At 39.4% G+C, this 20,618-nt stretch overlaps 2 protein-coding genes across 7 annotated transcripts; both read left to right on the forward strand.

Annotated features, from left to right (window-relative positions):
• The first annotated feature begins 338 nt into the window (after positions 1–338).
• On the forward strand, positions 339–11,140 carry luc7l (LUC7-like (S. cerevisiae)). 5 transcript variants are annotated; one of them, XM_028962956.1, is made up of 11 exons: positions 340–596; positions 1,578–2,635; positions 2,705–2,799; positions 4,662–4,760; positions 4,896–5,006; positions 5,085–5,228; positions 5,414–5,590; positions 5,690–5,778; positions 5,903–5,932; positions 6,041–6,175; positions 10,030–11,140. In XM_028962956.1, the coding sequence occupies exons 2-11, from the start codon at positions 2,563–2,565 to the stop codon at positions 10,172–10,174; spliced, it is 1,098 nt and encodes a 365-aa protein (XP_028818789.1). In that variant the 5' UTR covers positions 340–596; positions 1,578–2,562; the 3' UTR covers positions 10,175–11,140. The 5 variants fall into 5 exon arrangements, with proteins under 5 accessions (XP_028818799.1, XP_028818789.1, XP_028818806.1 ...); XM_028962973.1 differs by having other exon boundaries at positions 1,578–1,648; XM_028962966.1 differs by lacking the exon at positions 1,578–2,635 and having other exon boundaries at positions 339–596.
• A 526-nt stretch (positions 11,141–11,666) lies between these two features.
• Positions 11,667–16,620, forward strand: stub1 (STIP1 homology and U-Box containing protein 1). 2 transcript variants are annotated; one of them, XM_028962994.1, is made up of 8 exons: positions 11,667–11,797; positions 12,530–12,773; positions 13,418–13,616; positions 13,712–13,877; positions 14,027–14,105; positions 14,558–14,614; positions 15,074–15,190; positions 15,509–16,620. In XM_028962994.1, the coding sequence occupies exons 2-8, from the start codon at positions 12,660–12,662 to the stop codon at positions 15,632–15,634; spliced, it is 858 nt and encodes a 285-aa protein (XP_028818827.1). In that variant the 5' UTR covers positions 11,667–11,797; positions 12,530–12,659; the 3' UTR covers positions 15,635–16,620. The 2 variants fall into 2 exon arrangements, with proteins under 2 accessions (XP_028818827.1, XP_028818818.1); XM_028962985.1 differs by having other exon boundaries at positions 11,669–11,801.
• The last annotated feature ends 3,998 nt before the right edge of the window (positions 16,621–20,618 follow it).

Below are 20,618 nucleotides of genomic sequence, written 5' to 3' on the forward strand. Positions count from 1 at the left end.
TGAGACAAAAATATTGGAATGACGTTTTTAAAATCCCTCTATATTTTGGAAATGTTGGCACAAACAATTCTATGTTTTTTAATTGCGTTAGATAGATGTTTCATGTTTGCATGTCCTATATATGTAAATGTTGTATGTATATTAATATAATATGATATGCATGAGTATACGTTTGGACCTTGAATATGTGAAGATAAAGTATATAATAACCCTTTTTCATGTATCATTTTAATATATCAGATGTAACAGTGGTATGATTTGTCAATAAAATAGATTTTTCATTTCAATGTACTAACCGCAGAGTCGCGTCATGAATTCGTACTTCTCTCGCGAGATCTGACAGTGCTGGTCTTTTCCGCCTTGTTGCTTCGACCAAAGCGGAACACCAGGGCCATTCTAATAGGGAGGCAACGCCTGAGAGGAGGAGTGCGCACTTTATTCGTTAGTCGTGAATAAAAGCATCCATTTGCTGTTTTATACAGTACACAGCTACGGATTTGTCTGACTGCGGATCGCGAGTGGCTGACCGACCGTCATGTCGGCCCAAGCTCAAATGCGCGCGCTGCTGGACCAGCTCATGGGCACCGCGCGGGACGGTGAGTAGTCCGAGCCAGGTCGCGAGCTAGCTGGCTACCTAGCATTAGTTAGTTAGCCGGTTATGTTTGCTACGTCCGATCATTGATGCGTCTGTCTGGATGTTTTATTGCCATGGAGGCAACAGTTGGAACACTTAAAACCTGCACAATGGCTTTATATTCCCCAGTATTTAATGTTTGTATCCAGACACACTCAATGACGTCACTCCCATTAAATGCTAACCGCGCAGCCTGGTAATTTAGGCCCAACAACAAAAAAGCTAGCATCCACCTATAGATTGACGTTTTAAAATCCCAAATGTTTTAGTTGGGGTTATTGTGTAATTTTTTTACCTATTAGTTGTACGAATTAAGAAAATTGAGCGTCAGACTGCTGACAGTATTCTAACGACCATCATTCGCTAGCATACGCGCTAAGTTTTTTTTTACGGGGATATCAGTTTACTGTAGCTCACCTTTATTCGCTTTGCTGTAGGAAGTAACTAACCACGGTCGTATTCGGGCAAACGGAATACACTATTGTCAACAGCTGGCAAATACAAGACCTCTGATTTTATTTTCATTATTTCATTTATATTTTATGCGACTAATTGCACGATTTCTGTCGGTATTTGTATAATTTTAGGAACCGAATATACCAAATAAGTTTGTGTCGTGGATGCAAACATTAACAGTTACATAACTGTACTGACCAGGAGAAGATATGGCTTAGGCAAACATTTAACATTTTGACTGCTGAAGGTGTAAGTGGTTTGATGTGGCCAAGTGATGGTGTTCATGGTGGACTGATGTCATAGAACTAACTACATGACCGTGGAAACTCGGGTTAATTTCCCCCTCTCTTTTTTTCCTTCTTTTTGCGCCTGCGTTTTTTTTTTTGTATGAAATGTGTGAATGCTGACAGAAATTAATTGAAATGCTTCCCGTTCATGTGTTTGGTACAAACTGAACAATTGTGGCCCCTTTATTTTATTTATTAAGGTTCAGTGTATCTATGCCAGCCCACATCAATCTGCAAGGGAGTTGCAGAAAAGCCTCATGTTCATCGAGCCGTGAGTCACACATGATTTTTAAAGCTGTTATGAATATCCAGACAATATTTGTGATTTCCTCTAGTAATTTACGTGTGTCACAATCAAAATTAGTAAACCTAAGGGGGGAAAAAGAGAAGATGAAACTTGCAGAAGGATGACAAAAGCAATATCTGGTTGCCTGCGAGCCTTTCAAGAGCAGACCTCTTCAGTATGTTCTTTATAAAGAGGAAAAAACCTTTCTCCGTCGAGCGTTGTCTCTCTGACTGTTGTGTATCACTCACTGCAGGTTTGGGGAAGAACTCTTTTCCCCTTTATACTTTTCAACAGCGGTTTTAAAACCCCTTCGCTGGGCTGTAGAAGATGCAGATGGGTACAGTATAATTGGAAGCTCGCAGTGTGTATACAACTAACATTTTTCTTTTTGATTTTTTTTTTCTGTCATGCTCTTTTTATGTTGTGTGAAAGGTGTTATACATAAAAGCTCCTCTGTATGTGAATATCATGAAAACCATTAAGCATCCGCGGTACTGGCCTAGGAGTAAATACCATGTGAAAGAAAGGAATGAGACAAAGACCTTCCCCATCCTTCCCCCAAATCACCTGCCACTGTCACTCTATATTTGGAGGGCAGGTACAAATTTAGCTTTTGTTACAATTGTTTCTATTTCTTTCTTCTCTCAGCAATTTAGGCAGTCGTGTATTTCAGAACCTTTTAACAAGTTAACAGGTCAATTTTGTGTCACTTAGTGTAGAAAATAGTTTTAGTTTTATAAATGATCTCTGCCCATTCAAGCTTAAAAGGCTAAGACCACAAAGTTAGTTTTCACTCCTTTTCATATCTACATTTTCTGTCCCCATGGAAATGCTTGCTTTTTTTTTTAGTAGTAGTTTTGTTTTTCTCAGTGTCAGCACAATTCTTTGAAATAAATGAGATGAACTCCATATCCCATGGTGCACTGCAGGAACAAGACAGAAACCTTGGGCCCAACATAACGCGATATGATTGTGAGTATGTGCACAGATTTGCATTAGAGGTCACTCACTCAGTGTGTGTTCCCTCCTGTGCTGTTTCAGGTGATGAGACTCGCCAGCGGGTGAAGTTTACGGATGAACGAGTGTGTAAGAGCCACTTGCTAAACTGTTGTCCACATGACATCCTTTCTGGCACTGTGAGTATTCTGTCTGTATAGACGTCTTCCTGAAAAGACCCTTCATTTTGTAATATTATCTATTGTAATCTATTCCTTTAACAATTCATAGTGTAAAAACCTAAAGATTTTTTGATGTACACATTTGAAGATGGTCCAAACATTGATCTTTGTCCACTGTGCACATATTACAGTATGCCATATAAATTTGGCCAATGGGAGAGATCTTGATTATACTGGTCTACCCCAGAAATATTCACTCCTTGCGAAAATAACAAAGTCGCATCACCTGTGCAAAACCATGCCTACTTGCAGCACGAGGCATTCGTTTTGGCCGACAGCACAGACTGCAGAGCAGGGTTTACTATCTACCTAGTTCCAAAAAAATAAGACTTTAATTATTGAAATTGATGAAAATACTTAAATATAGTTCAAAGATTTAAACAATACTGCAGTCTATTTGGTGCCCTGTGTCATTATTTCATTGGTCATTATGATTTAAAAAAATATAAAAATAAAATTTTGAAATCCTGCAGGGACTGATAAAATATGAACAAGCATAAGTGTTATTTAAATATTTTCTGGCAATTTTTTATGTAAACTCAGCTAAATACAGAAAATCCCCCAAAATATATAATCACTCATACATACAATAGAGGTGTGAACCTTCACTGGTCTCATGATTCGATTATGATTTTCAGTGCCTCTATATCGATGCAGCCCATAAATTTTCTACATGGTCACATGATGTTTTCAAACACATGATGTTTTTCTTTGCCCTTTCTGTGTTTTATAATTATGGAATTGCACGACGCGCATATATTTTTCACTTCTGCACAATTCATTTAGAGTACTCTATTTATTTATTTATTTTTCATTTTTTTATCTATTTATTTCTTTTTGTAATTTATATATTATATGTGTGTGTGTCCTGACTTTATTAAAATATTCTAAAAATAGTCTTTTAATATAAAAAACAATTCTTGTCTATGATCTCCCTTGTAAAATTGAGTACTATTGCTTTCATCCCACGAGATTGCTTTTTATAGATCTATTATTATGGCCTGGCGAAATGACACGCTGATAACACTCAAAAGACTGATCCCATAATGCAGTGCTTCAGTTACCTTGCTAAATGCAATCTTTACACCCCAGCTTAATTTGTACAGGAGCAGATTCCACATCAATGATGAAGAAATTCTTTTAAAATTCTTTTTAAAAAGATTAATAAAAAAAAAATTGACAAGTGCAATACGAACTTAGTGCATAGGGCACTTAGTTTGTCAGGAAAGTGCGCACTGCATTATGGGATGTGTAGTTTGTGTGTTTTCACCACGCCATATTGCTGGGCCATAATAATATATCTATATAGTTAAGCGATCTTATATTTAAGTTTGACACGTGGTCTAGAATAACACAATTGAAAAAGAACCTTTACTTTATACAAAAACAGTTCTTTTGAGGAAAAATAATTGCAACAGACTGCTTTTATATTAGAAAAATGTTGTTCAATTATCTAATTTTGCTTGTTTCCCTCCACAACACTGCCTGCAGTACAAAATACTTTTACCCCCAGTTTCATGCAGAATACTTGGCAAATGTTGTGCACAATCCTTGTCATAAATATTTTAGGGTAAATGAGCAGCTTTTCTGTTCCACGTCTGCATGTATGGTAACAGGGGAAAAAATAAAACTGATTACGTTTGAGTGAAATTCAGGAAGTCCTGCGATAGGTCAGATTTGCAAAAAATTGGTGGTGATTTGCCCCACAATGCAAGTAATTTGCAACATTGTGAATTCCTTGAGGGTCTGTTTTATCTACAATGTCACTGATTGATTTAAAGCAGTCAGTAGTAATGTTCTCTCTGTTTGCGCATTCCCAGCGTATGGACTTGGGTGAGTGCTCCAAGATCCATGATTTGGCTCTGCGTGCAGACTATGAGATTGCGTCCAAGGAGCGAGACCTGTTCTTTGAGTTGGATGTAAGTAATGTGGTTATATCTCTGCTTGTCTGCTATAGAATTAGCAGCACAAATACACAAGGTCCATGTAATCCACAAAGAAAGGTTGATTGGATGTAGATGTGTTTGTGAATTTTTTCCTGTTCTTGTGGTCAGGCTGTGGACCATCTGGAGTCATTCATTGCTGACTGTGACCGTAGAACAGAACTGGCCAAGAAGAGACTGGCAGAGACACAGGAGGAGATTAGTGCTGAAGGAGCCGCCAAGGTCTTCATCGCTCACACTAAGCTGTTTTTAGAAAGTGTTGTCTGTTTAAGGTTAAATTGATGTGTCTTTGTTCTGTAGGCAGAGAAAGTTCATGAGCTGAACGAAGAAATTGGAAAGCTGCTAGCAAAGGCAGAACAGCTGGGTGCAGAAGGCAATGTAGAGGAAGCTCAGAAGATTCTACAGGAAGTGGAAAAAGTGCGCAGCAAGAAAAAGGATGCTGAGGTTGGTGGAGGCAAAACTGACAAATTGTTGAAAAGCATTGTGCTTTTGTGACAGGTCCAATTAATTTTCTGGAATATTGTGGTACACTGTATATGCTGATTCAGAGCCCCATACAGCATTTTGATTTTGTCTCTTTCTATCTATCTTTTTTTTTTTTTTTTTTTTCTCCATCCATTTTCTAACAGGAAGAATATAGAAACTCAATGCCAGCATCCAGTTTCCAGCAGCAGAAGCTGCGAGTGTGTGAGGTTTGCTCTGCTTACCTTGGCCTCCATGACAACGACCGTCGTCTTGCAGATCATTTTGGTGGAAAACTGCATTTGGGCTTTATTCAGATCAGAGAGAAGTTGGAACAGCTGAAGGTAAGGTACAGAGGCCACTGACCCACAGCATATTTCCACCATCATCAGTGGGAATTCCAGAGTTCTCTTTTAATTCATTTTTTATTTTTAATTCTGCAGAAAACAGTTCAGCAGAAACAGGAGCGGAGAAACCAGGAGCGGCTGAAAAGGAGAGAAGAGCGGGAGCGAGAGGAGAGGATGAAGAAGAGGTATAGAGACAATACAGTAGAATAGAATGTACAATTTGTTCTTGAACCTTAACATGGTTTGTCAGTTTCTATACTATTTGGCTAGGCATAAAAAAAAAAAAATCTTTATTTATTTTTTTTCCAGAACCAGATCACGTAGTCGTGACCGCAGAAGGCAAGTTTTTTTTTTTTGACTGTCATAACTCAATAATATATGAACAGTTTGTGTTGTACTCAGAGGGACTGAATTATATTTATTATATTCATCTGATCATGTTGCTAGGTCCCGTTCACGCGAGCGACGGAGGCGACGTTCCCGATCAGCATCTCGTGAGAAACGTCGTTCTCACTCCCGATCTCGTGATCGCGAGAGACGTCGCAGACACAGAAGCCGATCCAGATCACACCATCGGCACAAGTAATCTCAAGACACTTTCACACTGAACATGATCATGCAAAATTGTATTTGTGCTGAGGTTAAAAATTTGGTCAGGTAGCGAGAGGTCTGCAACAGCGTGGGCAGTCTGGCAGAATCGGCGGACAGAAAGCAAAAACGATGGGCTGGTGTGGGTAGAATCACAGTGCGGTCAATAATGTCCGAATGGTGATCCAGAAAGCATGAGTCAGGTGTGTAAAGAGAAATTGTAGCTTGTGGTTTTAGCAATGTAAGTAGGAAGTAGCACTGTGGCCCAAACAATGAACTGGCAGGTTCATTAGCATTTGTAGGGTTCGTTAGCTTTTTTTTTTTTTTTTTTTGGAAACCCACACCCACCTTTCCTGCTTAATCTAGTGCTAGTAGCATGCACAAAGAAAGCCCTTTGCTCTGGGCCAATAATCACTATTGCTGTATGTTTTTAACTACTTATATCTTAATTTTTGCTAATTATCTAACAGTTCATTGTACACATGGTGAAAGACAACACTTGGGCCTACAAATTTATAACTTTTTATTTATCCTCACAATTATGTCAGAATAGTTAATGCAAGCAAAAAAACAGAATGCAAAAAAACAAACAGAAAACCTCTTTAGTTTTACAGAAATTACAATTGTATTCTAAAAATTATTTGTGTTTTGATATTTAAGTCACTAATAGCAGTTTTATGAAGGGGTGCTCCAAGGTATCCAAAAAGTTTTTAACATTGCTATATAGTATTAATATTACCATTTATGTACAAAGTAGGTATTCATTGACAAGTACCTGACTTTTCAGCAAACGTAAATAAAAAATATCTGCACTTCACTAGGTAAAAATACCAGGTTATAGACACAGTTTTATGTCTGGTGTGATAACATACAAATATTTTTACACCTCTGCCCTCCTGTGGGTTCTCTTGGGGAGTAGTGTGTAGGCTGTGAATCCTCTTCTGAGGCATCATTCCACCTTTATAGTGTTCTTCCCAGAAATAAGTAGACAATTAAAAAAGGCAAATGTTCTTCTAAAATTACAATTGAATACAGATATTACATCCAGATCAATGTACTTTTTCTACTATTACATTTGTCACAGTTGAGGATGATGTGACCAGCATCTAGCTAACATTTAAATGCTAACCTAGCTAAAATACGCATTTGAAAATGTTTGTGCAGGCAGTGATAGTTCTATAAAGTTTGGTGTTTGTGTTTGGTGAAATACTCTAGTTTTTTTTTTTATACATCGTGATTGAACAACTGACTACTGTTTAGGCGATGCGTACACCAGGGGGCGCAGTACACAAATTTACAGGGTCATGGCTGTATGGAAACGGCGCAGCAAAGCACTGAATGTGTAACTGTCATTAAATTAAATGCACCTCACAGTGTAATGGTCTGGTTGGGTCGGGCTGAATTCCGTTGATCTTGGGCCAAGTGGGGCCTAGCTTTTTAGGGACTATTACATCTTTAATATCAACTCTATATAGCAGTGTAAAACAAGGAAAAAAAGAACAAAAAAATGCTGTTTATTGTTTTTGTAATTCATCATTTTATTCTTTCAATGTGTATATACGGGAAGCATTTTGGGGGGTCCTCACTTGTTTTGGACATAGGAAGGGGGGGATTTCAGTGGGGGGGGAAAAGTTTGGAATCAAAACCTCATAATCTGTATCCTCTTTCTCCTGATCATCCTAGTGATGTTTCTGCAGTTTAATTGGAGTCAACCTGTGCAAAAATGCACTTCCGCTCTATAGTACCTATCTTTCCCATATGATTTGTTTCCTATTTGAAAGATAGCAATTGTAGCACGCAAAAGGAAGCCATGCTTTTAAAAGCTCTACTTGTCTGGTCTGTCTTGGTCCCAGTCAGGCCAAAAAATTTCTACCCCACATCACACCAGATAATCCACCCTCAATGACCAATCTCGTGGCTAATTTAAACCTGCCCTCGCGCATCTGTCTGTCTCTAGGCCACATGCTATCTAGCTATCTAGTTATGCACAGCCTCTCGAGTTTAAAAAAACGTCTGAGAAGCTAAAGTAAGCTATTTACTAAGCTATGTACATAGTTTTGAATAAACTTTAGTGTTTTTAGTGTCCTTTTGTTAGTGGCTACTAATCAATTCCTAGTTTACTTTGGAGTACTATAATTGCCATTTACTTACCTTTCTTGGTATGGCTGTAGTATCTTAGTCTCAGTATACTATACTAGCAATAGGTGGGCATACAAGTAACTAGATAAAAACAGGGATGGATTACTAAACACACCTTCCAGGTCCAGGGTCTTAAGAGGTCTGGTGCTCTGCACAAAGATGCTAATGAAAATATAGGCTTATACTGGGTTTGTTCATCTCGTGTCTGAATGTTCATTTATTTCAATTTATTTAATGGTCTACTTAAAAAAAATATATACATACATCAGGGGAGCATACCCATGGAGGCAAACAAGTTATGTGTTAAAAGTGTGTTGCTGCTCACCTCCCGAGCATAGTTGAATGTGCTGACAACAAAACCACACAAAATTTATCGATAGAAATATAATTTATAAAACCATGGAGGAATGGATTTGGGGTCACACTCGAAATTAAAGTGGAAAAACATACTACAGGCTTATTCAACTTTGATTGGATGTCCTTCAAACAAGTCAAAATGAGGCTTAGTAGTGTGTGTGTGTGGCCTCCATGTGCCTGTTTGACCTCCGAACAACACCTGGGCATGCTCCTGATGAGGTGGTGGATAAGCGTCCGCCAACTCCTGGACAGTCTTTGGTGGGGATGAAGTGAGACATGATGTCCAAGATGTGCTCGTTCAGATTCAGGTCTGGGGAAAGGGTGGGCCAGCATCAATGCCTTATTCTTGCAGGAACTGCTGACACACTCCAACCACATGAGGTCTAGCATTGTCTTGCATTAGGAGGAACCCAGGGCCAACTGCACCAGCATATGGTCTCACAAGGGGTCTGAGGATCTCATCTTTGTACCTAATGGCAGTCAGGTTACCTCTGGCGATAGCTGAGAAATGCCACCCCACACCATTTCTGACTCACTGCCAAACTAACATGCTGGAGGATGTTGCCAACAGCAGAGGGTTCTCCATGTCACCTATTACATGTGCTCAGTTTTGAACAATGAAGAGAACAGGGAACCAGCGGCAAATTTGCCAATCGTGCTGCATGATGTTGGGCTGTAAGCACAACCTCCACCTGTGGACGTCGGGGCCTCATACATATTTATGAGGGTGTTGTATGTAGAATTCTGAGAAAAAAATGCATTTAATAAGTTTTTGAATATGGCTGCAACATAAAATATGGAAAAAGTGCTGTGAATTCTTTCCGGATGCACAGTATCTATTTTTCATTTCTGCTCAGTGAACCACCAACATATTTTCTGTACGCTACGTTTCTTTAGAATGGTGCTTCAAATAAAGAACCAGATTGTTAGTTAATAATTTGTAATAGGTAAGTCAATTTTACTAATATGGACAGCAATTCAAAAGAAAAAAAGAGTGGAAAAAATCTAACCCGTAAGGTGCAATGCAATCAAAAATTGTGCTTGTCCCTATTCTTTGATTGCTGTTGTGAACCAGCGAAGACTGAATGCTATAATTAAATCAGAAGGTGCTTCATAAAGTATTAGTTTAACGTTGTGCTCAACATTGTGTTCATTTTTTGGTTTAATTGTACAGGGCCTGTAGGTTGCATTTAAGGTTGGGAACAGTTCTGAAATAATTTACTGTGGTCTTTTGTACATCACAACCACCTGGCATTTAACTGGAATGTACACTTAAAAAAAAAAAAAATTATTGTCCACTTTATATGTTTTATAGAAGCACACGTTAACCTGTCCCCTCCTGATTTTCTAAGGTCTTCACGGGATCGTGAACACTCTTCCCGTGATAAGTCACGTGACCGGGACCGTAGGCGGGGCTCCTCAGAGCGTCATCAGGACAGCTTCAATGGGAAGATGGATTCTCGTCGGAATGATGATAGGGAGGCTGGAGAGATCTGAGCAGCCCTGGCACCTTCTCTAAGCAACCATGAAGACCACAGCACCCACATAATTTTTACAAGTCTCCCAAAGCTGTTTATGCATTTGATAATTACTTACACACATTTAATTGCTTGCTTCATCCACAATCTCAGTCTCAGAACTTTGAGTAGTGCAGTGTATACATTTCCAGCTCTCTTGGCTTTGTTAATTATTAATGTGGTTTAGAATTGTCTTGTTGACAGGCGTCAGCAAGGGTCCCCCCACCCCCCATTTTTCCCCTCCTCAGCATTAATGGGAATCCCTGGCATGTCACACTGTTAAACTAACCTCCTACTTTGTTCAGTTGCCTAAATTTGTCCTTTTTTATCCCAGAAAGTGACTTTAAAATGTCCTACTCTAATTTTTTATTTGTCTAAGCCAAGAAATTGTGGGGAAAAAATTGGGTTAATGTGTTGTTTTCATCTTGCTTTTTGCCATCAGTGGACAAATTACAATGGGTTGTGTGCTGATTTTCATTCTGATTCACCTTTGCACATCAAAGGTAGCACACGTAATGGAACTACGACACCCTTAAGGGTTCCTGCAAACTAATTTTTAGAATTAAATCCCTTTGAATATATTTGCGTCTTTTTTTTTATTTTTTATGTCATATTCCTAATTTCTGTGATTTTACTGAGAGGATTAAACCTGTATCTCTGTGGTCATGTATAGTAGTAGAGTTATTTTCCCTACATCTTGTTAATTTAAAGGGGTTAGACAGGCGGGGTTGTTGTGTATATTGTCCATGTTTACATCATATGGATGTAAATGGATTTCTATCTGTGTATCAGACCCATGCTCTGTCATAGTGATATTTTTAGTCAATTAAGCAAATTATTGACATTAAATCGTTAATGATAGCTTATTGAAGAGTTACATTTCCCTTTTTCTTTTATAAGATGTTATGATTCCTACTATGCTAATGCATTAAATAACTGTGGATGGCAGAAACTTGTATGCTTATTTCTTTGTGTTGATTCTAATTCATTAATAATTGGATCACATTAATACAAAGTACTTTATACATTTTCTAAAGCTTACTTAAAATAAGATCAGTGTTCGACGAGTTGTGTGGATTTCCCCCTTATCATGTGGGGATATCTTTCACTACGAAACACACTTAAAATTTGATTGTATTGGTTTCCCGTTATCATTTCTATTCCCATTATTAGGTATATTCAGCACCGTACGTCGTTCAGCTGTTGATACGCCGTTCAGTTCGACTTCCGTTTAAAGCGACGTCACGTCAAAACAAGTAGAAAAACATTGTTGCCAAGAGTGTACCAAACAAGCGTGCTTCGTATTATTAAAGAAGTCGCATTTAAATTACGTTTTTTTGTGTGTAAAATAAATAAGAATTTAACGCAACAAGGCAGTTGACAAGTTGTTTATTGCTGAAATTTTGGCAGAACTTTCGGCTACAAAAGACTGCCTATATCAGTCATTTTAAATTGCGTCTTTCTCACGAAAGATCTGGCAACCTTGCAGAAAAGTAAGCTCCTGGGCGCAGGAGCGCAGTGTTTTAATGCGCTGTTTCACCGTGTCTAGTTTGAAAAGAATATGTTATCTAAAATCCGTACGAAGACTTGTATTATATTTTAAGTAGGTAAGTCACACGACCCATTTTTAAATACAAATGAGAGCTGAAGATAAAATAGCGAGCATGTTAGCTTTGTAGCTAACTTAGCCACCGGTTAGCTAACTGTATAGCAACCGATATGTGTCAGGGCCCTGGATTGTCTCGAACGCCGAGAGTCTTAGTTTTGGTTATATTTTGCATGTTTCAGTTATTTATCGAATAATACTGTTACACCGTAACAGAAATAGCTAGCTATAGTAATAATATCTGCTTAAATAATTAGCTTGCTAGTCTGGCTGTTCTTGCTTATTATTCCACTTGTCATAGTTCATATTTCTAAGTAGTCGAGTTGACAATTTATTGTTTTATGCAATGACGAAGTAATTGTGTCCTTGCTTAATGGGTACTTTACAGCATTTTTAAAATGTAGATGTAAGAGTATTACTCTGTTTTAGGTCGGTCCAATTACACGAGAAAATGCCTTACTGTGGGTAAATAGATTTGCTTCATGTCCATGTGGACCTTCCCAAACCCAATATGTCATTAAATGCATAATCACTTGTGCTCTATAAGGACTCATGTTGGTTCTCAAGACTGTACCCAGAGGACCCAATAATGCAATTTTATTTTAGTTTGTTCTGGTATGCAAAATGCATTCCTCTGATCTTAACAGCAAATGCTGTAATAAAAAGGTACTCCAGGAACAGGATCCAACTTAAGTACATCTGCGTCTCTCTTTATTTCCCCAAATGCAGGTGAGCAGGGAAGGCCAAATCTCTCTGTAAATCAGAAACGGTTTCCAGAAGCAGCCATTGCCCAGTCGAAGAGACGGGGAACAGGATAGGGAAGCAGGGCGGCTCGGCCACCTCTGAGACAGTGGAGAAGATGTCGGGCAGCCCTGAGAAGAACTCTTCGGCGCAAGAGTTGAAGGAGCAGGGCAACCGGCTTTTCCTTTGCCGCAAGTACCAGGAAGCCGCCACCTGCTACAGCAAAGCTATTGTAAGTGGCCTGATAATTAGTGCAAGTAGTGATAAATGGAGTCAGACACACTCTGTCCACATTTGCCACAATATTTATTATATATGTATAAAATTGTCACATTGATTATTAGGGCTGTTGGTCAATTTAAACATGGAATCTAGTTAATCAAAATAAAATGCTCTGAATAATAATGAATCAATTTTAATTCATGAAGCAGTTGCTTTTTTGGAATTAATAAACATACAAAGTACTTATTGAATTCAAATATATGTAGTGCAACACCATTCATAAATGAATTTTTTTTTTTTTAATCATTCTGAATATGACTGGTATAACACCAGTTGCTTATATTTTAAAATAACCGATGCTTTTGGTAAAAACGAAGTATTGGAGTTCTTTATCACAATGTTCAATCCCCTTGGTGATTAAATATACAGTAATATTTTCAAACTTGCTTAATATTCAGGTTTAATTTTCATTGTGGAATATGATTACTTTAAATTACTTTAAATCTTTTAACTTTATGGGACTCCTTCTCCACCTTCACCATGATTGTTATTCAGATTAGAGTGACGACAAGTTCTGGTATACGGCCCATGTCACATTCAACTCTGATGGCCCTCAGTTGTATAATGTGTTGATGTGTGTTCTTGTATGGACAGAATCGGAACCCATCTGTAGCTGTGTACTACACCAATCGCGCACTGTGCTACGTGAAGCTACAGCAGTATGACAAGGCATTGGCTGACTGCAAACATGCCCTTGAGCTGGACAGCCAATCAGTCAAAGCCCATTTCTTTTTGGGACAGTGTCATCTGGAGCTGGAAAACTATGAGGAGGCCATAGGCAACCTACAAAGAGGTAATGAACAAGCATACATGTTGACACATTGACATTTTGTACACAAGCAAGTTTTTTTTTTTTTTTTTGATTAACATTTGTCTCTCTTCACAAAGCATACAACCTGGCTAAGGAACAGCGTCTAAACTTTGGTGATGACATCCCGAGCGCACTGCGTTTGGCCAAGAAAAAACGCTGGAATAGTCTAGAAGAGAAAAGGATCAGCCAGGAAAATGAGCTGCATACCTATCTAACCAAACTCATCTTAGCCGAGAGAGAGAGGTCTGTGGTGGCATCTGGTGGCACACACACACACACACACACACACACACATATATACAAACACGTGTGTGTGTATGGGCATTAACTTTGATGCGAAGATGACATGCATGCATGAGAGACATGATCGTTTTTTTCTCACCTTCTCTCAGGGAAATGGAAGAGCACAGGGAGAAGCAGGCAGAAGATAATCAGAATGGGAGTGACATGGGCAAAATCAATTCAAAACACGTAAGCACACTCAAAAATTAATTCACAGGGAGTGTGACTGCAGATTTTCTATGTGTTGAAATATTTATTTATTTCATTGGACTCTAGTGTTAATATAACCCACTGTTTTGGTTCACTTTTTGCATTTTTGATCTTGAATAAAGTTCTCCTTTAATCTACAAAAACAAATACATGTTAGACCTTTCTTTTTTTGCAAAAATAAATATCCACATGTAATTGTGTGTGAATCCAGGGTAATGTTGACCTCTATGGACCAACCACATCCAACTATGGAGACCAGAGGAAACTTTCTGACTGAGATCTCTGGGATATCAAACAAATATAAAAACTATATCCCACAAAACATCTTTATTCTCCTGTCTCACTGTTTGTCTTTAACATCCCCAAATGTCTTGGCTGTTGTTTTACAAGGAAAATGGCTCAAAACCCAGCATTAATTTCTTTTTGTGCAGGACAAATACCTGTTGGACATGAATGAGCTCTTTGCTCAGGTTGATGAAAAAAGAAAGGTGGGTGTAAATAAATATTTAGTTGCATCACACATCTGTACTGATGGTGAGGTTCTATTTTCAGAGTGGCGCTAAATACAGTGCTACATATTACATGCATACGATACACACAAATCTTACTTTGAATCACATATAATATCCCTTATTGCTGTATCACTCTACAGGTCTATACAGGTTTATTTGTTCCAATAAAGTGAATGTTGCAAAAATATATTCACTTTATGGGAAGGGTGGTCCTCTAGACGAAAGATAACTAATAAGCTGTTTTAGATAAAACAAGAGAGTCTGATCTGTTTCATCTTTATCATGACATCAACATGTTAATATGCAGTCAAGCCTACTAGTTCATTGGGTTTTCGTTCTCTTCTCTTGTAGGACAAGGCATCTGTTTTATATTTAAAATGTTTGATTTCTCAAGCATGGCTCAGTGTGAGTTTAATAATGGAAAATTTGTTGCAGAAGAGGGAAATTCCAGACTACCTCTGTGGGAAGATTAGTTTTGAGTTGATGAGAGAGCCTTGCATAACTCCCAGTGGCATCACATATGACCGCAAGGACATTGAGGAACATCTACAGGTGTGTATATGGGCATGGGCACACTATGTAATGAACAAATAGACTAGTTCAGGTTTTTGTTTTTCTGTGTGCTTCATTTGATCTGATTAATATTTATTTAACTTCATAATGAATATCACATTAGTATTGGCCAGCAAGTAAATGTAAAGTTTAGAACAATTTAGTAAATGCAGATTTTTAATCTTCTTTCTTCAATGATGTCATTTTGCACTGCTTTTGTTTGCATTATGTAACAGCAGCTTTTTTAAAAAAGTGCCATAGTATAATGCCCATAACAAGTTTTTGAATTTGTGTCTTTCTGGATCTCTGTGTTTGCAGCGTGTTGGCCATTTTGACCCTGTGACGCGCAGCCCCCTGACCCAGGATCAGCTTATTCCCAACCTAGCAATGAAGGAAGTGATTGATGCCTTCATTCAGGAGAATGGCTGGGTGGAAGATTACTGAACACAAACACACATACCCGTGCGCACACACACATACACTCTAACAGTCAGCCTGGATAATAAGAGAAATGGACAATTGGAGCAGACTGAACAAGCACTTGTTTTCTCTTACAAAAAAAACAGTACATACAGACACACAACTACTCAACAAGAGGAATGAGTGGAGTAGACTGTGCATCCTCCTGAACTCGCACTTTACTGCTGAGGTGGGCACCATGGACTGTTACTCAGGCTTCCCTCCTTTTTCTGTTATTCATTATTGCTCTCTATATTTCTCTTATCTGTGTGCCAGCCAAGCCTGCTTTCAATCAAAGGTAAACATTTCTCTTAGGGCTCCCTCATTCCTCAGCTCTCTGTCTCTCTAGCACTCTCTGGGTATTATTTCTCCCAGTTTAATGGTGCTAGAGTTTTACCACCGTCCAATACCAATACAAATCCCCTTTCAAAATGGAGCAATCATGAGACAGAAGCTGTGTATGGAATTTGCTGAAAAGGTTTAACCCACGTCAAAATTGCTGAATTTTATTTCTTCAGATAAATAAAAGTAATAAAAATATGGTGGGCAGGAACTTCAATACTAGCTTTTTTTTAAATTGCAGGACAACAGAACATTTGTTTATGCTGAGGTGCCACTTTATGTGGAGCTTGTAGACTTTATGTTGCTGGGTATGCTGATCTACAATCTAACACTAGGTACCTCTCCCTGACACACACACAGACATAGTCCATTCTCTCAGTTAAACAATCATATTTAAGCTTGTAATTAAACCACAATGTCTGAATGTGTGACTACATGTGAGTGTGTTTACATGTTCTGTGTGTCCAGATTCTGTTGTATCTCTTCTGAGATGTGTTGGGCCCGTCTTCTGTAAACCTAGAATACATACTCACAAAATATTTTTCCTGAAGTTTACATCTGTCCATTTAACTGTTCAAGATTTAAACATAATCCTTCAGAGAACATTAAACAGCAAATATTAAGGTATATATCTATATTTCATTTTTTTATTCCGTGTGGGTGTATGTGTGCATGCAAATTGAAGGTCCATGATACTTGTTCATCTCAGTCTATTTTGTACACACTCAAGGTCATGCACACATTCATGCTGAACCAATCAACTTATGCGAATATGCTTTGGTTGGTTTGTGTAGTGATATTTTCTGGCACCTGATGTTTCTCAACTTAGATTCATTTCTGTTGTGTGATTGGTCTACTGTTAAGACATGTTGCCATGGGATGTGTGGATACACTGTAGTAGACTATCTCACCTGAAGGCGGCACTGTAGTGGATTGTTGTTAATATAACGTGAGCAAAGGGTGCCATAATGCTGCCATATTTCCACCAGGAGTACTTTTGAAATAGTTGCCAGTTAGTATCTCTGCTAATTAATGGGCTGATGGGATTTTATTTCCATTACCTGACGTTTAGAGTCCAGTCTGCACATCAGGACATCACTCCACACTTCAACAGTATGCTGTATGCAGTCTCCTGTTTAAAAATAATACATTATTATTATTGTATATGTGTGTGTCGGTCTCAAGTGTGTTATTTGATATTTTCAATTCTCTCTGTTGTTCCATCTGTTCACTGTTACATGTGTTAACACTGCTACAGTTTGATTGTGTGCCTCATTGATCCCTTTTTAAGGGGTGTGAATTATGCTCACTTTACCAAACAAATAATTTTGCTGAGTGAGAAAGCAGAATATGATTATTAGAGTTTGGTGGGTGTGTATTAAATGTAGATATGTAACTCCACCACTGTCTATTTGTGTCTGTTTTATACTCAGATGATATAGAACTACTGGGAAAGAGATAAACATAACAGAGCTTGTAGTCACCTTTATGGAATTGTAACAAAAGTTACCTATAGATATCTTAAATCACTTAAAAATGTTATGTTTATGTACACATGAAAGTTACAGACTTTTACAGGGTGGACTAATTGTACATCATTGTCATGGCCAACACGTACCAACGCGTGCAGCGTAGAGTATAAAAGTCGGGTGACCCCGAGGTGAAGAACATGGCCCAGCGTGCTTGGCGTGGGTTGAGGCGTTGTGCGTTCTGTAGGTAGGCCAGATTCTTGTGGTCAGTTAACACCAGGAATGGGTGGATCGTTCCCTCCAGCCAGTGGCGCCACTCCTCCAGCGCTAATTTTATGGCCAAGAGTTCCCTGTTCCCGACATCGTAGTTTTTCTCAGCCGGGTTTAGCCTACGGGAGAAGAATGCGCAGGGGTGTAATTTGTTGTCTCGAGGGTTACGTTGGGACAGGACCGCTCCCACACCGAGACTGGACGCGTCGACTTCTACCGTGAAGGGGAGAAGGATGGGAGCCATAGTGGAGAGTTGCTTTAGCTTGGTCAATGCCTGCTGAGCCAGGGGGTTCCATCGGAGAGTTGTGGGTTTGTTCTTGAGGAGGGAAGTCATGGGTTGGGCCACCTTGTTGAAGTTACGGATGAATCTGCGGTAGAAGTTAGCGAGTCCCAGGAATTGTTGGAGGTGTTGGATGGTGGTGGGCACAGGCCACTCAGTGACTGCGGTGGTCTTGACCGGATCCATGGCGATTCCTTGGGGACTGATGTGGAATCCCAGGAAGGAGATTTCAGTGGCGTGGAAGGTGCTCTTTCCTAACTTGATGAACAGACGGTTTTGTAGGAGGCGCTGGAGGACTTTTCCGACGTGGGAGATATGGGTCGAGAGGTTGGGGGAGTAGATAAGGATGTCGTCCAGGTAGACAAACACGAACCGGTCTAACATGTCCCTGAGGACGTCATTGACAAGCGCCTGGAAGACGGCTGCACGCTCTTTGTATGAGATCACTCATTCGAGATGCTTGCTCCTTTCATTATGCTCTAGAGATACTGATCCACGTACAAAGACCTTCGCATGCCCCCGACTCCAAAAATTGTTTGATCCTTTTGACTCAACGAAATCCATGTTCCCCTACCTTCCTGCCGCCCAAGACACCCTCCCGTCCAGCCCATGTTCCCGGACAATCCTGAAACCCGCCGTCATCCGACTCTCTTCTGCCCCGGTAATCCCCACGGATCCCGACTTCACTTCCCAGAAGCGTCCACTGCTTCCTCCATTCCCCGCCAGTCTCCCTCAGAGACCAAACGCCCCCGATCCTCCTCCCCAGCCCCTAGCATGTCTGCAAATGCGTCACAAAACTCACCTTGTGACAATCATATATCTTTAATGATTAAAAGGTTGGTGTGTAGACAGTGTAGTGCTACGTAGTTAGTAGCCTATTTGGTAAGACACCCATGAACCAAAAGAACAGACTGTCTCTGTAACTACTGATTGTAATGTTTTCCAAAATTCTCCCTGGACCACTCTTTGGACTTTGGGTAGGTAATCCTAAGAATGTATCAATTTTATGCCCAGTTTTGGTGTGTTTAAACTCTAATTCTTTATCTGAGGTTATGTTGATAAATTTGAAGGTAATTATTTCGTTCCTTAGCCACGGAGCCTTAAATGTCTAAAGCTGTGAATTTGAATCTTTTTTTTCTTTGCACCCTCTCCCTGTGTTGATACAGGCTTCCTCTGGGGTCTCTGGTGGCTTCCCACCATCCAAAGGTAAGCACATTAGTGGACGAATAGTAGTGGACTATCATCTTTGTGGAGGTATGGAGGTTTCCTGGTAAAAGGAAAACATTCATTTAGACTCTTCTCCGTCTTGGCGGAATGAACTTCCCCTCGAGGTCAGAACAGCTCAGTCACTTAGTATTTTCAAACGACAGCTCAAGACCTTCCTCTTTAAAGAATATTTAGACTAACTTGTAACTTTCTTATTATCGAACTTGTGTACAGAATCTATAACAGTGAATAAAAAGATTGTATTCATAGTTGGGGGTCCTAGTGAACCAGAATTGATCTCTTCATCGATGGTAACTTGAAAGCACATTGTAAGTCGCTCTGGATAAGGGCATCTACCAAATGCCTTAAATGTAAATGTAAATGGTATGTGGTCAGCCATCATGCCTGGTTCCTAGCGTTCAAGCTTGTGGGCTCAGTGGTATGATCTGAGGTTGCTCCAGTTGGTCAGGTTGAGCTTAAGCAACATTACATGCCCAAAGAATGAGGGCAGCTAACTAGCTAAGAGAAAATGATTGTGAAGCACTGCCTTAAACGTCCGGATCATCCTAAAAGAGGCTGCTGTCCAAATGCGCAATTCAACAGTTTTCTCTGTACTGCAAAAAAAAAGTTTTGGCAGATAGTCTTTGTGCTAACAACTTTCAGCGCCCCATTTCATAGGTTTCACTTTCTGAGAATGCCATCTAGAATCAACTCAGCCAGCGAAGTGTTCCAGTGTCTCATGGCATAGATCTTGGCTACATATCCCTGTGCTTTCATTGTGGAAGACATCATCGTTGGAGGGAAAAGAAGCATGACCGTCACTTCAGACAAGTGCTGAATCAAGCATTTTTTGCACATTTTCATGTACCTGAAAATGTCACAGCTCTGCAATGGTTCATAGGGATTATAAATCTAGGAAAATTAAATCGTTTCAGTGAGACATCAACACTTCTTCACACAAAGGCTAAAACAACACCTGAAGGCTAAAGCAACACCTGAAGATGCTTTGAAACAGTGCCTGCCCAGGCCGCCCACTCTACTACAATGTGCAGAAACCAGTCAGCCATGTCTTCAGGAAGGTGTTCTGACTCTTCTTGAATACTTAACACAAAAAGAAATATGCCATCGAAAAAAAATTGCTAGTAGTTATCTTTGCATGCACCAAATTGAAAGACTACAATAATGGAAAATTGAAACACATCACCAGCCATTAGTGACAAAACTCAAGAAGCTATGTTGCAACGCATGATTCTGAGACTACAGAAATACAACTTGTATACAAGAAAGGCACTCAGATGCACATTGTAGACACCCTGTTGCATGCCCCAAGGATGATAATGGAACAGCACGATAATGAAGCAGGTGAAAATTAGATCATGTCTGTCCAGCACATCTCTTCTTC

This window comes from Denticeps clupeoides, chromosome 2 (genome assembly GCF_900700375.1).
Source record: "Denticeps clupeoides chromosome 2, fDenClu1.1, whole genome shotgun sequence".
Taxonomy (NCBI): domain Eukaryota; kingdom Metazoa; phylum Chordata; class Actinopteri; order Clupeiformes; family Denticipitidae; genus Denticeps; species Denticeps clupeoides.

Coding starts and splice junctions, on each gene's coding strand:
- luc7l (XM_028962938.1), top strand. CDS start 2,563: ATGAACTCCATATCCCATGGTGCACTGCAGGAACAAGACAGAAACCTT. Junction 5,591..5,689: donor AGAAGTTGGAACAGCTGAAG/GTAAGGTACAGA, acceptor TTAATTCTGCAG/AAAACAGTTCAGCAGAAACA. Junction 6,176..10,029: donor AGATCACACCATCGGCACAA/GTAATCTCAAGA, acceptor TGATTTTCTAAG/GTCTTCACGGGATCGTGAAC.
- stub1 (XM_028962994.1), top strand. CDS start 12,660: ATGTCGGGCAGCCCTGAGAAGAACTCTTCGGCGCAAGAGTTGAAGGAG. Junction 13,617..13,711: donor CATAGGCAACCTACAAAGAG/GTAATGAACAAG, acceptor CTCTTCACAAAG/CATACAACCTGGCTAAGGAA. Junction 15,191..15,508: donor ACATTGAGGAACATCTACAG/GTGTGTATATGG, acceptor CTGTGTTTGCAG/CGTGTTGGCCATTTTGACCC.